The following is a 15,596-nucleotide window of genomic DNA, read 5'->3' on the forward strand; positions in this document are numbered from 1 at the left end:
ACATACCCTGAATTGTCCTTGGATTACTGGAGGACACTAGGAAAGATAACAGAGATCTGGTGACCTTGTCATAGTCAGTATGTTAATATTGATCAATGAGCAAATTCAAGAGAAACATGGCAGTGTCATTAAGCTAAATTGAGGAAGTCTAGCAGGTAATGCAATTCTCTAAACTTTAAATAAATAGAGAACAAACTGGAGGAAAATATGCCTTTATCCTGACATAAAGCCTTCTCTTCTTCTTAAGTGTTCTTCCAGGAGAAGAATTCTTTGCAGTCTGCCATCGTTTCTATGTGAGGGCTTGGGAAAGAACTACTTGAGACTACTTCCGTGTGTGGCTTTGGTCCTCATGAGAATGTGATGAAAAGTGGAAAGCCCTCCACTGTGTTTGGTTAGGAAGCAGGCCCTTTATGCTCTTCTTTGTGGGGTGAGTCAAAAGACAATGGTTGAAATTCAGGTCTTCGGTGCATATATTAGTGCATGTGTGGCAAAGCAGACATCCCTGTGGATTCGTTGGGCTTTCCGATTGTTCAAAGTCCAGGAAATCATCACAGACACCAGCTATGAAGGTGATATCCATCTTTCTGCTGGTGATCATCAGCATTTGTGGTTATACTGGTAAGTTACCATCTGGAGCATCAATAGTTCTCTACTTTTTTGTTTCTATTGTAATAACACAACTAAGCCTGGCATACTGGCAGTGAAGCACGATAAAAGAAATTTCAGAGTCACAGAAAATGTTGGTAACTGTTAGAAAATAGTGGGGATCCTCTATCAGGCAAGCTAACCCGATGTAAGGACTATCTCCAATACACAGTAAATTAACCAGCTCCTACTGAGGGTCCACAAAGCCCATTCTGCTGTTGGACAATGGACATCACAGTTTCCCTTAATTTTTTTAACAGTGTTTTGAAGTTATTCTTGCTCTTATCTCCAATTAGTCAGACTGCTAGGCAGATTCCCTTGAAACAATTTTATTTATTGGCTATAAAAACTGTTGCAAAAGTTCTTACAGTTGGGCATGGGGTGAAACTTCTGCAGAGATTATTGCACTGCACAATCCAGTGAGATATACAGGCAGAGTTCAGTGGGTGTACTGGAACCTGAAGTGTTTAATTTTCTAATAAGGTACAGAAGCTGGCTTCTCAGAACCTAAGCCACTCCTTTTAGAGGGAACCACTGTAACTACCAGAATGAGGTGTTTGGATCCCTGAGAAAAATGCTTGATGGTAGTCATTGTTCACCAAGGGTAAAAGATTCAAAGAATATCCCCCAGAAAGATACAGAAACTCATGGAAAACTTTAATGTGAATGATATGAGGATTAACCATGAGATGCTGAGTGCTACCTGCAATTAAGATCCTGACCTAAGATCATTCTTTGTATTTTTTTTTTGTTGAGAAATTTGGACAGTTGTGAATGTTTCATTGTCCCTTGATGTGTAAAGAAAGTTTTGTAGACAAATATGGCAGCGGAAAGGAGCATGGATCAAAATAACTACCACCCTATGCGGAGAATGTTTGAGAGGGAAAATAGATGATAAAAGATGGAGGCAGGGTGTGGGACAGGCTCAGTTTCATGCTTTGAATCAGGAATCAAGACGTTTTTCAAAGAAAAAATGAACTATGGAAAGTCTTAGCTAGTAAGGTATAGATTCTTATGTGAATGTTCCCATGCACACATGTATTTATGTATCTGCATTGGTTTTCCAAAAAAAAGTACATCACATATTTTTCTATTCTGTTTATTTTCTATGCTAAGTAATTTCCCTCCTTTTTAAGCTGGAAAATTAAAAACCATTATTTTAAATTGTAATTATTAACTTGTTGATTGTAAAAATTAATAGGCTTTACATGATATGTGCACATATTCATACATCATAAACTAATCATGAGCAGTTTCCCTTATCTCTACCTGTTCCTTCTATAAGTACCTTGCTCAGCCTCTAAATGTCCTTTCTGATTTCTTTCTATCCTTCATCCTCCCTGCCGATTCCTATTGCTAGTGACTTAAACCAAAGATGTAAAATGCAATTGCCCCATGAAAAAACTTTGATAACTCCCTACTGTCCTCTGGAAAAAGTTCCATAATTGTGGGTATGGTATTGAAGACGTTTAAAAAAATCTGATTTTAATGAATTTTTACAGCACCATCCTATCATCTACCTATTGACCATACCCACTGAAATTCTGCACTCTGGTCTTCCTCTCTGGATAGATGGCCAGACTAAATATGTGTGTGTGTGTATGTGTGTGTGTATAGACACATACATGCATACATGCATATATATATTTATATGTGTGTATGTATATATATATATTCATTTTAACATCCCAATGATTTATTGATTTTGTGTCTAAATGCTTTCTCTCTCCTTACTCTCAGAACTGTTCCTGCTCTAACTGGTGGCAATTATGATGTTACCCTGAACGGACATGATTTCATGGACATTATCTAGTGCATCTATGCTTGACCTTGAATGGAGAAGCTTTATGGCACCTCTCCTTTGGCTGGAAGGCTGTGGCTATGGACAGCCTATATACAAAGTACTTTCTTATTCAATATCACCCGTTAGTATTTACTGAATTCATTTTCAGCACTTTCCCTTACTACATGCCACAGTCAGTTCTGAGCATCAGGCACAGCAACAAAAGTAAATACATTACTAATCTCACGAAGTTTCTATTCCAATGAGAGGATGAAGGTAGTAAAATAACACACACATAATATTGTAGGTAGTGATAAGAAAAATATGAGAAAAGAGTAACAGAAGATGATGTTCAAGTGTAGTGGCTGCTACAGGCTTCTGTAAGGCGTAACATGTAAAAAGAAACCAGACCACAAGAGGAAGAAAGGACTACAGTTACCAGGAGAGAGCAAGTTCTAGGGAGATGGGTTGCCACATGCAAACTCCCAAAAGCATAGATATTCACGGGAAATCCCAATGAATGGATGGAGGGTAGAGACTGTGATGGGCAGAGATGAAGGAAATGGGGTCTTAGACAGGGATGGGGGTACCGTGTTTCAATCTGTTCTCTTTTGCTCTGCAGCCACTGCCTTCCTCATCAACAGTGCCCCTCTTCCTGTTGGAAACCTACCTTTACCTTTGGACAATGTTCTTCCCTTATTTGATCCTTTGAAGATGCTTCTGAAAACTCTGGGAATCTCTGTAGAACATCTGGTGGCAGGGCTGAAGAAGTGTGTGGATGAACTGGGGCCAGAGGCTTCAGAGGCTGTGAAGAAGCTTCTGGTAATCACAACTTGGATGGGGGAGGTCTTGTTTCCAGGGGAGAAGCCTTAGCTACCCGAATGCCCTCTCATTGCTTATAAGTGTATTATTTCTTCTCCATTGATTATACTCATGAAATATGTGTATAATATCCCAGTGACTCCAAGAAGCAAAATATCTGCATTTATACAAAGAACATTTGAACAGTCTAAGGTGTGAATTCATCTAACTGCACAGCTTTGAAATCCTTGATAAGGAACACTGAGTCTTTACTTCAACATCAGCAAAACGTTGTCAAATAGGAGAGTGAAAGTGAATATTTTTGAAACTTGCTAATTACATGTAACAGGCTGGCATCTTTATCTCTGTGCTTCTGTTTTCCAGGAGGCCCTATCACACCTAGTGTAACATCTGTATAAAGAGAGTGAAGGTGGGAGTGGAAAGAGAAGGATGTGCACATCCTGGTTGGCCGAATCTCATTCTACCGTTTGGAGACTATGTCCTAAAGCATAGTGAGTCTAGAAAAGAATGAATAAAGCAATGAAAAGATCTGGGGCTCAGCCTGTGTTCATTCTTGAATCTAACTAGACAGTTTTATTCTCGGTCCACAGTCTCTAGAGACTCTGTTATTAGACAGATAGTCTAGCATATGAAGGATATGATCATTACTTTCTCTTTTCTATATGTCAAATATCTCCATTCCCTGCCTTTCTTTATCTACTGGTGTCTCTAGATTCATCAACTTCCTATTCTCTCATTTAAAAAGTTGCATTTAAAAAGCGAAAAAAAATCAAGTAATGTTTAATAAGACTAAGACCATGCTGATATCATTGCAACCCCATGATGCTAATTTGTACCAAGTTTGTAGCTACATTAAGACCATTCAATAGCTTTAAGGTGTCTTCTCTCAAGTCAAGCCTTTACTACAGAATCCTTGGGCAAAGCATTTATAAATTATCTATTTCTTCTGCTAAATCTAGCATCTTCAACAATGTTGAACTTATCTTTCCATGACAGAATTTTTGCTTATGTTATGATCACCTGAAGAATAGATTTCAACCTACTGTGCATGACACACAGGGCTCTTAATGATCTGGTTTTTGTTCAAATATCTAATCTCATTAATATCATTTTTATATGTGTACTCCAGTCTCAGACACACGAAACATATAACTGAACCCCTTTTGTGCTAGCAGACCTTCATGAAAAATCAAGTTTGTTCCTATGGAGAGTGTTACTCTCTTTGCACTATTGGGCCTATCACAGTCTTAGAAACGTTTGCCATCAGACATATTTCTTTGTCCTTCCTCTACTCTGGTTTCTGTTGAAGGAAGAGAGAAAATAGCACGTTGATTGCCACAGATAGAGTTTCTGTGGGTGACAGGTCAGTGGACATTGAGAGACTCAGACAAGAGTTGAAGAAAGAGGAACCTATTGTGGGAGTGGATCTCTTTGCTTCTCATTGATGGAAGTCTTTGGAAGTGAGAGCACCATGTCCAGGGTTCTAGGTTGGGATGTTTGGGACTGCAATGAACCCAGATTTTGCCAGGAGACTCCAGTCTCTGAACTCTGATTATCTGATTGCATATGCAGTTTCGTTCTCCAGCAAGCATGATGTGGCTGTGGCTTTTCCTCTTGTCAGTTTCTGGATTGTCTTCCCAATACTGACATGATTTGAAGCTCTTCTATCCTCACTCAGTCAATTCTAACATCTGAATCAACTCCTTGCGTTACGTTTTATGTAGTCTAAGCGCATAAGAGTACTTCTATTTCCTGGTTGGATTTTGACTAATAAAATAATAAGACAAACCTTGATTTCCTGCCATTTCTTGGCTATTTTTCTTTTCTTTTTTTCTTTCTTTCTTTCTTTTTTTTTTTTTTAACTAAAGTACAGAAGTACAGATTATTTCTTGACTTAGTATGGGTTTATATCACAATACATCCATTGTAAGCAAAAAGAGCACTCAATACTCCCAGCTTACTGAACATTATAGCTTGGCCTCATAGGACAGTGTGGAATGCTAATATGTACCATTGTCACCTCGTAGCTGTATGGAAGCTGTGGCTTGACCCCAGGATGATCAGAGAGAATCTTATTTTTTTTTTTTGATTTTTTTTTTTATTTTGCAACACAATTCAGTTCTACATATCAGCCACAGATTCCCTTGTTCTCCCCCCTCCCGACCCCCTCACCTTCCCCCCAGCCCGCCCCCCATTCCAATCTCCTCCAGGGCAAAGCCTTCCCCACAGACTGAGATCAACCTGGTGGACTCAGTCCAGGTAGGTCCAGTCCCCTCCTCCCATGCCGAGCCAAGGGACCCTGCATAGGCCCCAGGTTTCAAACAGCCAACTCATGCAATGAGCACAGGACCCGGTGCCACTGCCTGGATGCCTCCCAAACAGATCAGGCCAATCAACTGTCTCACCCACTCAGAGGGCCTGATCCAGTTGGTGACCCCTCAGCCATTGGTTCATATTTCATGTGTTTCCGTTCGTTTGGCTATTTGTCTCTGTGCTTTATCCAACCTTGGTCTCAACAATTCTCACTCATATAAACCCTCCTCATTCTCGCTAATTGGACTCCCAGAGATCCACCTGGGGCCTAGTCATGGATCTCTGCATCCAGATCCCTCAGTAGTTGGATGAGGTTTCTAGCACGACAATTAGGGTGTTTGGCCATCGCATCACCAGAGTAGGTCAGTTCGGACTGTCTCTCGACCATTGCCAGCAGTCTGTTGTGGGGGTATCTTTGTGGATTTCTGTGGGCCTCTCTAGCACTTTGTTTCTTCCTATTCTCATGTGGTCTTCATTTACCATGGTCTCCTATTCCTTGTTCTCCCTCTCTGTTTTTGATCCAGCTGGGATCTTCCGCTCCCCCAAGCTCTCTTTCCCTCGACCCTCGCCCTTCACTACCCCCACTCATGTCCAGGCTGTTCATGTAGATCTCATTCCATTTTTCTGTCATTGGGCGATCCCTGTGTCTTTCTTGGGGTCCTGTTTTCCAGGTAGCCTCCCTGGTGATGTGAGTAGCAGTCCAGTCATCCTTGTTCCACATCTAGTATCCTGCTATGAGTGAGTACATACCATGTTTGTCTTTCTGAGTCTGGGATACCTCACTCAGGATGATTTTTTCTAGATCCATCCATTTGTCTGCAAATCTCATGATGTCATTGTTTTTCTCTGCTGAGTAGTATTCCATTGTGTATATGTACCACATTTTGTTTATCCATTCTTCAGTTGAAGGGCATCTAGGTTGTTTCCATGTTCTGGCTATTACAAACAATGCTGATATGAATATAGCTGAACAAGTGCTCTTGTGGTGTGGTTGAGCATTCCTTGGGTATATGCCCAAGAGTGGTATAGCTGGATCTTGGGGGAGATGGATTCCCAATTTTCTAAGAAATCGCCATATTGATTTCCAAAGTGGTTGTACAAGCTTACATTCCCACCAGCAATGGAGAAGAGTTCCCCTAGCTCCACATTCTCTCCAGCATAAGGTGTCACTCTCTCTCTCTCCCATTGAGAATCTTATTGTTAATGTTGACCTCTCAAATTCAAAATTTGAAGTGCCATTTCTACAGAATGCTTTTATACTATTGTAAAGTAGAAAAATCATGAAGTCAGGACAATTTGTAGTTGCACCTGGTAAAACTTTCTGTTTCATTTTCTCATTTATCCAAATATGTAATAACAGATTAGTTTCCAGCTGCAGTAATAAGCAGCCTCAAATCCTAGTGTTGTATATACGCAACGTTTGACTCATAGTATATGACTGAGTTTGGTTGACAATAGTCTACCACATATTATCAAATTCTTTCTCCAGCAATTTAGACTAAAATAGCCACAGAGAAAGACAACCTGGTGAAATCAAGGTTGGATTCTTAATGAGGGAAAGGATTATGAATTTAAGAAGGAGTAGATGAGAGAATATGGGAAGGTTGGAGGGAGGATCAGGGGATGATGTAAAATACAGTATGCATAGATGAAAATTTAAAAGTATGCTTAGTTTTTAAAAACTTCTACCTGAAGGTGATACATATCATTTCCAACTATTCTTTTTATTGTCCAAAGCTAGTCATGAATAATCACTACTGACATACTTTGGAAGGGATATAGTATATAGTTCCTCAATAAGAAGTAAAAGTATCATACACATATGCATCAATATAACATATTTAATCACACTTCAAGATAATTGTTATCTGACACAATTCTATTATATTTAAAGTTTTGTGCCCTATTTATTTTTCATCTTTTCTTTCTTATCTACTTTACTTCTATTTGATCATTAACTTCTAATTTCTTTAAATGGTCCTTATTTTCTGATTTTCCCCACAATTTTCCTAGGATTCTAAACTTGAGTATTCTCATTTCATCTTGTATGAAGTCTTAGTATGCCTAGACTCTCCTTGTTCTAAACTTTGAAATCTATCATTGGTCTTTATCTCTTTTTTTGAGAAGAGATTTAGTTATTTAGTTAGTCTGACAACTAACTCCAAGAGATGATCCTTCTAAGGTTCAACTCAATAGGCCTGCGTTTAAACTTTCTCTCTTTCAAAACACAGGGCTAACACACCTAGGAACTCACAGAAACTGTGACAGCATGCAAAAGACTGGCATGCATTCAAACCAGAAAAAAAATCCTAATATAGAGAAGATGAAGTGAACACAAAGTCCCACTCCTAACCAAGAATCTACTTGTGATTGATTCATGATGGGAAAGGGAAAATAAATTTTCACCAGTGGAGTATCTGTGGTATATCAACCACATTCCAACACAGCCTTCATGCCCAGGATCCCAGGAGACAAGATCATGAGTAGTTTACCAACACAAAAATTGACTCCACGTTGTTGAGGTTTTTGTTGTTGTTTGGTTAATTGCTTGTTTTTTGTTTGTTTATTTTGTTGTTGGATTGATATGTTTCTTGTGTGTATGTTTTGTTTTGTTTTGGTGTTTTTTGTCATACTGGGTTTTTTGTTTGTTTTCTTTATTTGTTTTGGTCTTTGTTCTTAGTTTCTTTTTGGAGTCTGGAGGAGAGAAAGAACACAGAATTGGGTGCATAGAGAGGTGGGGGAGGATTTGAGAGGTGTTGAAGGATGGGACAATATGATGAAAATATGTTGTATGTAAAAAATTTTTTGAATAAAAATTTAAAACTGTTGACAAGGGTATTTAAAAACTACACACATACATATTTAGAGGCTTTATTTTGTTCATTGGCTTCTGGAGTTTGTTGTGATTTTTCTGTGAATCCTATTTCTTTTTTTTTAAATAATAAATAACCCTCTTTTCTAATTTCCTGTCTCAGTTTAATAACAGAATAATTCTCATGGCTTTCTCGGACAGAAGGTTTGTAACTATGCTAAATATTTTCTTTTGTCAATGTTCCCTTCTAGATAGCAAGTAAATTCTGTCAATAATAATTTTTCCTGTTTATCCTACATATTTTTTGTTGTACTAACTACTCTTTTTAAACCTTAATAGTGCCACCAGGCTGCTGTATTAATCTCCCAATTCTCTGTATTCCCAAAGATTCCATTTCAATCCATCAGCTATACAACAAGAAAGATATTTTTCTACAGTAAAGTAAGTCAAACTTCAAATTCTTCAAGAGTTTTTCAGTATTTTAAAGCCTATTCATAACACAGACACAGACACTCCTTAGTTTCATACTTATGTCAAAGATCACTCTTTGCAATACCCCTAACCAGATGTGTAGCTCATTCAGTTGTAAACTTGTCTACTGTGTTGTGTTACTAAAAGTAATAATTATTAGTCATTTGTTATTTTATTTGTGTATTCTGTTCAATAAATGGACATTGATTGCTGTATTTTTGATTGATACTGAACATACTATGACAAGTTTAACCAACAAGGCCTACTCATCTAAAGGTCTTACATTGTGACATCTTAGCCAAATCATGTTCAGGAAAGCTACTAGGGGAGTAAATGTGCTCATAATGCAGAGAACACGGCTTCTTCAAAGAAATGAAGCCACATCTGTGTGCCTGAAGTCACTTGAGCAGATGCAGTGAACATGAACAGAGGTTGTATGGATAGAAGAGTAGAAACCAAGAGCTGGGTACCAGAATCATGGCCACTTTTTTTCTCTAACAACCTAGGAAAGCTTTGAGTAATTTTGTGTCCAGTGTCCTCTACGTCCCACGCATACTGAGACGTAAGTCAGTCATTATCGATACTTCCCTCTCCCTGACAGATCCCATCTGACTCATCACCACATCTGCATGGAGTCATCTCCTATTTTCTTGAGCTCCTCCACATCACTGCTTCTTCACTGACGCTATTTTGCCCTGGTTTGTTTATCTCTTGCAAGTGCTCCTGTGCAGGCTTTCACTTTCCTCTGGCCTCTCCATCAACCTATCGGAGGTTTAAAATATAAAACAGTGTTCACATTCATTCTACTGCTTAAGCACTTTGATTCAGGTTTGGGAAGCAAAGTTTTAGGATAACCTGTGAGATCCTGTAAGATTACTTTTCTCCTGGACTTCTATGGATTCTCACTTACAGCTACTTTGGCTTTCCTCTGTGGCCAGAGCATGGTAGCACTATTACAAATGTCACACACTCAGCTTTAAATGTCTCCTCTTCATTGTCTTTGAGATTTTTGCCCCATTCTGCCAAGTTCTTTCTTTTACCCTCCACATATCAACACAAGTATTACTTCTTTTAAAATATCCTTGGTCACTTGTGCTGGCAAGATACAATTGTAATAGGTTATAAAAAAGAATCACTGTTTTTGCTTTCTGAATATTTCTTTTGAAACAGAACATTGTATTCATAAATGATTGGTTGTGATTTGTTTTCCACTTTGGGGAAGTTCAAAATGAGCAGAATATAGCATCCACCACTGCCTATGGAGCATGAAAATACTCACCATGAAATTTATTAATGAATGGATAACATGATAAAACTCTGAATGATCCACACTTTAGACATTTTACCAAACATTTACTTTGAAGACATTGTAGGAGATGAATTATTCTCAATTTTGTTTCTACTGATTTATATTTAGGTTAATGCGTTTTCCACCCATGTTGCCAAGCAAACTATATTGACAATAGGAAAAGCCAGATAGATGGCTTCCCTCTCACTTTATCTGAATCTGGAGGTGGGCTAACAATGGATTTGGCTTTCCCAAGGTAGCCTAGGACTCATATAAGTCAACTACGCCCAAGATGCTGTCAAGTGTTGTCTTAGTGCTTAAGACAGAATTACCTATATATACTTTAAAATCAATCTTATGACTCTACAAAGTGCAAGCCAATCTATAGCAAAAGCAAATGGATTACAAGTGACAAGAGAAAACTTTGAGGCACAATGAATATGTTCAGTATCTTACATGACAGTTTTGTGGGTAGACACTTATTGAAATTCCTCAAATGCATACTCAAATTTTTATGGTTATAATACATCAATCTTGATCCAATACACATTTTACTTTTGCATCATGAGATACAGATTTAATCTACCATTTAACTGTAGTGTCAATTTGAACCAATAAGGTATTGGCTGTACCTCCAAGTCTTTCTCACAATATTCATTAGCTTTTGAAAATGGGCACTTACCTATGAAGCACCACCAGTGTCCCTCAGGAAAATCCCATAAGGGGTAGTCAAAGGCACATTGGAAATAATGCTGTAATGAAGCCTGGGTCTTTTAAGGTAACAGATGTAGATCCCCCATTAATGCACATGTATGGCAACTGGAATTTACCTCAGTGCTTGCTCTCTGATATATAGGAAGATGTCAGTTTCAAACGGGCCCTCTGACTGAGACACAGCCACCAATAAGCAGCTGTTTCCTTGTTTCTCTCATGTCTAACTACTCACCTGCCTGGCCTCAATTGAATTGCCTTTCCTTCTCCTTTACTTTCTATCAGGATATGGCCCCAATACTATTGCCTCTGAGAAGACCTCCCAGATCTCTCCAGGGAGCACAAGGAATGCTCTTCCATCTCTCATATTGCCATGAATGGCCTCATGATTACACTGTGCTGTGTGTGACCGGTTGGTAAGATACTTACTTAGCCTTTGTGTGGAGACTGAGCCACTTGAAAACAACATTGAACTTGAAGTGATATTTGCTTTGCACTCGTAATGCATTCACCTTAAGGAAAGTTTCTATGGTTTCCATTTTTTCCTTAATGATGGATGTGAGAAGTAGTTACTGGAGAAGTATTTGCTAGTAGAGTCTGTTTTTATTGCTCACAACTGGGCCAGGAACACTGACCAAAGTAATCACAATGCCTATCTCATGAGATTAAATTTCTATTTTTAAAATGTTTTTAGATTTATTTCTTTTATTTTAAAAATGATTTCTTTTATTTTTTTGAGATTATATTGTATTTACATGATTTTCCCTCCCATTTCCTCCATCCAAACCTCTCATCTACCCATTCTTGCTTTTTTGTAAATTCATGACCTTTTTTCATTAAAGATTGTTACATTCATGTATGTGTGCATATATACATATATATTCATAAATATAAATATACAACGTTCTAATGAAGAAATGAAATACATTGAGTTAAAACAGCATGTTAAGAGATGGACATGATGGAATGAAATGAATAATCCCAAGTGGGAAATACTCTCGAGGAGATGGGATTTTAAATCCAAGAACCTATGGCTATCTTTCTGAGAAGGTTATATTGGAGAAAGGATTTAATGAATGGAAGGCACAGCTACATGGCTATGTTGTATGGGAAAATGTTAAATAAGGGAAAAAGCAAATTCCAAGCCTGAAAAAGAACATTCTAGAAATACTTGAAGGTTGCCTCAATATGCTTGGAGAGAAAAAAATGAAAGGTTGAGATACAGCAGAAGGGGTGGCAGGTGAGCAGCTCCGGTGGGATTAACCACCACCATGAGGTAACTAAAATATAGCTTTTTCTCAGAAGAAAAGATGGGCAGTGGTCAAAAGAATTGATACAATTTGAATTCTATTTAAGTAGAAGCCCTCCTCTGCCCAGCACTTCCATGAAGGGCATAGTGCTGATCCCCACAAACTGTGGAGTCAAGGTAGGAACTTGTGAGGTCAGAATAGCAGTGGTGTGAACCATGCCCACCAGTGTCACAGATGCTATGCTTGGAGTTACACATGCTTCTCTGGTGTTCCCTCAGTCTCTCTTCCTGATTTTTGGCATCCTGTGCTTGAACCCAGGTGAGCACAGGGAGTCTCTTTACCTCTCTTCAATCACACCGTGATTATGAAGTTTCAGTGAGGCCACAAGATCATAAAAGGAAAGCACTATTTATATGAAAGAAAGCTTTGCTTTTCAAAATGAGTGTATTTGCTGCCTGAATATGTGGATCTTATTGGAGAGTGGGGTAGATAACACCAGAGGCAGAAAAGAGAAAATGTTCTGTAAAGAACTGAGAATTTCCAGAGTTCTTGAGCAGGACCTGTTTAGCCCTACTCCCCACCCAGTGTTGACATTGTACCTGTTACCATTTCCAGTCCTACCCTGACAGAGTCACTTCAAGATGGATGACGGAAGTGAGTGGCTTGCATGGGTACGGCATTGATTGTTGTAGTAAAATTACGGCACAGGTGCAAATTAGTGAATTAAAGTCTAAAAGGGGCTAAGGATACACCTCAGTGGCTAGGAGTGCTTGGTGCACAGTGGTAAGGATCTGAGTTTGGAACCCAGCACCCAAGTAGCAAGCTGGGTGTGGTCTTGCCCAGGCCTGTAACCCCAGCATTTGGAGGGAAACACAAGAGGTTCATATGGGCTTGTTGATTGTCAAGCAGCCAAAACACTCAAATTCCAGGTTCAAGGAGACATCCTGTCTCAAAGAAATAAAGCAGAGAATGGGAAGACTGATGCATGCTCTCTTCTGGTCTCCATGCAACGGGTGGCTCCTGGTGCCCACAGAGGTGTATATGTACTCTTGCTCTCACTTTGCTCTTGTTCTCCATAGCCCCCTTCTTCCCTCCCTTGTCCCCTTTCCCCCTCCTTGTCTCTGTCTCTCTCTCTCTTACACACACACACACACACACACACACACACACACACACACACAGTGGAAGAATACTTGCCTAGAGTATGAAAGACTGTGTTTAACTCACAGTACTACAAACAACACCTGCCCCCACCCCACCCCCCAAAAAAAACCCTGAAAGAGATTTTAAGAGCACAATTGGTATAGAAACCACTCTAATTATCAGATGCTGAGTTTAATAGATATCTTAGGTAACTTGGTTAGGAAGGATGTGGTATTTGAAAAATGACATCTTTCTCCAAAAAGTGCAAAGAGTGGGCCATCCCAATTCACTGTAAAATGCAACATTCATTTTCATTTTCCACTGGTTGAATATTCCATCTTGGTTTGTTCACCTACATCATTCAAGGTTCTTCGTGCCGTATGCAAACCTACCACAGGTAAACAAAATCAGGAAGACAGACAAATACTGGTTATTGAAAATACAACGGCTGCATTCAGGGTGGGACTGGATTAGCAGCAATGCTTGGGAAAGACAGGACCCAGGGGCAAATCTGGTGGACTGAACAGTGGAAACAGAATGGCTTTGTATTCTAGACCTGTCATGGTCACCTTGCTCCACGACTTCAGTCTTGTCCTCCTGAACATATTAGGTAGTTTTGGGAGAATGTGTCTGTCAAGTGGGCTGTGATGGCTGCTGAGGACTCAGCTCTGTGCACTGAGGTGGTAGTGGGAAAGGGCTGCACTCATCAGTCTTGGCACTCTTCCCTCCTCAACACTGTTATTCTAGCAGAACAATGACCATGGATGAGAAACAGACATTTGAATGAAAAGAGGGAGACCAGTAGATCAGTTTTGAGTTCACAAACACAGGACATGAGGCTCAGATATTTTGAATGGAAAACTTAAAAAAGAATGTATAAAATATTGAAACCACACATATGTTTAGAAATTAAGAACTTAGTTTTTGGAGCAATAATTAAATCCTCTTTTTACTACATACTGGCTTTTTAATGTTAAATGTGTTACTTTATCTTTTAGAATATGTTCCCATACATGTATATTGTATATATAAAGAAGCCTTGAATTTGCTTATGTACATTTGTATGTGTAATATGTAATCTCATTTTTTGCTTCATTACAAAATTGAAGATGCCAGGGAAAATTGCCAGGAACAACAAAAATCTCTGTAAAGTCAAGTATGTAATTCTATAACTCTAAGAGGATGCCGTTTCCTGGCTTTGTGGAAAGAGGAATGAAAGGTCAAAAAGCTCAAATTATATTTGTCTGAAAACGGGGATACATTCCCAGTAACTTGCTGGGAGCTGCCTTGAGGTCTCTGGTTCTGGACGACTTTGGGAAACAGAACTGGATGTTCAGGATCTGGCTGTCCTTGCTTTGTCCTGCTGCCAGATGGGTGTGCCCTTCAAAACACAGATAGAGAGAAGTGAGCAATTGACATTCCAATTTTACAAATACAGTGACGACTTTCTACATCTAATGTTAAAGCATGAGAGGACTTACGATAAAATCAACTGTCAAACAGTTTTGAGAAAATAATTAAGCACAATAACAGAAACAAACAAACAAACAAAAAAAAACCCCTCAAGGTAGATAAGCAAAAACTCAGCACCAAGGGTGAGGATGGGATGCATGCAGAATAAACTTAAGGATGAACAGAGATATCACTGTCTCTATGACCTGGATGCTTGGCAGATGGAAAAGACACAGCAATCACATACATCTTATGATTGGAGGAGAGCAAGCTGACCTGAGAAGAGGCGATAGTGTGCCCAACTTTAATTATTAATTAAATTAGTTAATTTAATTAGTTGCATCAGAACGTTCCATTTAATTTAGTTATTTTTGGGTATGATATAGTAAATCTAAGCACAAGACTTTGTGTGTCCAAAATATGTATTTTTCTTAACCTGAGTAATGTGCATAAAAATTAAAAATTAATAAAGGACATTCTCATCCACTACTTCATCTGAAGATCTTAATTATCTAATGAGGTTTATCATTTGTTTTTGAGAAAAGGCAGTTTATAGCCAATTATGTCCAATGACTTAAGATATAAGAGGGGACAAATTGATTCTAAGTGGCTTCAAGTAATTCGGGGCAATAAGAGTTAAAAGTTTTTGGAAACCTTGTGCCTAGCAGAAGTCACATCAGTGTGGAGGAGCCGAGGTTGAGGGTATCTCAGCTTAATCAGGTGTTCAATTGCTGGAGCATCATACTTTTTCTGATCTCTATACTGCTTTCTCTCCATCCCCTGATACTGGATGTAGACAGTTCACCTTCTTTGTAAAGCCCTCGTCATACTCACCCCTCCTCCAGGGGTTCCTTGTTGCCCTGTCCCAAGACATTCCCCAAGCCTTCCTACAGGTACCTATCAGTT

General features: G+C 38.9%; 1 protein-coding gene across 1 annotated transcript; it reads left to right on the forward strand.

Moving 5' to 3' along the window:
- Positions 1-254: 254 nt before the first annotated feature.
- On the forward strand, positions 255-3,778 carry Scgb3a2 (secretoglobin family 3A member 2). Its single transcript, XM_059246755.1, has 3 exons — positions 255-618; positions 3,051-3,250; positions 3,614-3,778. Exons 1-3 carry the CDS (start codon positions 564-566, stop codon positions 3,635-3,637), a joined length of 279 nt encoding a protein of 92 aa, XP_059102738.1. The 5' UTR covers positions 255-563; the 3' UTR covers positions 3,638-3,778.
- The last annotated feature ends 11,818 nt before the right edge of the window (positions 3,779-15,596 follow it).

This window comes from Peromyscus eremicus, chromosome 19 (genome assembly GCF_949786415.1).
Source record: "Peromyscus eremicus chromosome 19, PerEre_H2_v1, whole genome shotgun sequence".
NCBI classification, from domain to species: domain Eukaryota; kingdom Metazoa; phylum Chordata; class Mammalia; order Rodentia; family Cricetidae; genus Peromyscus; species Peromyscus eremicus.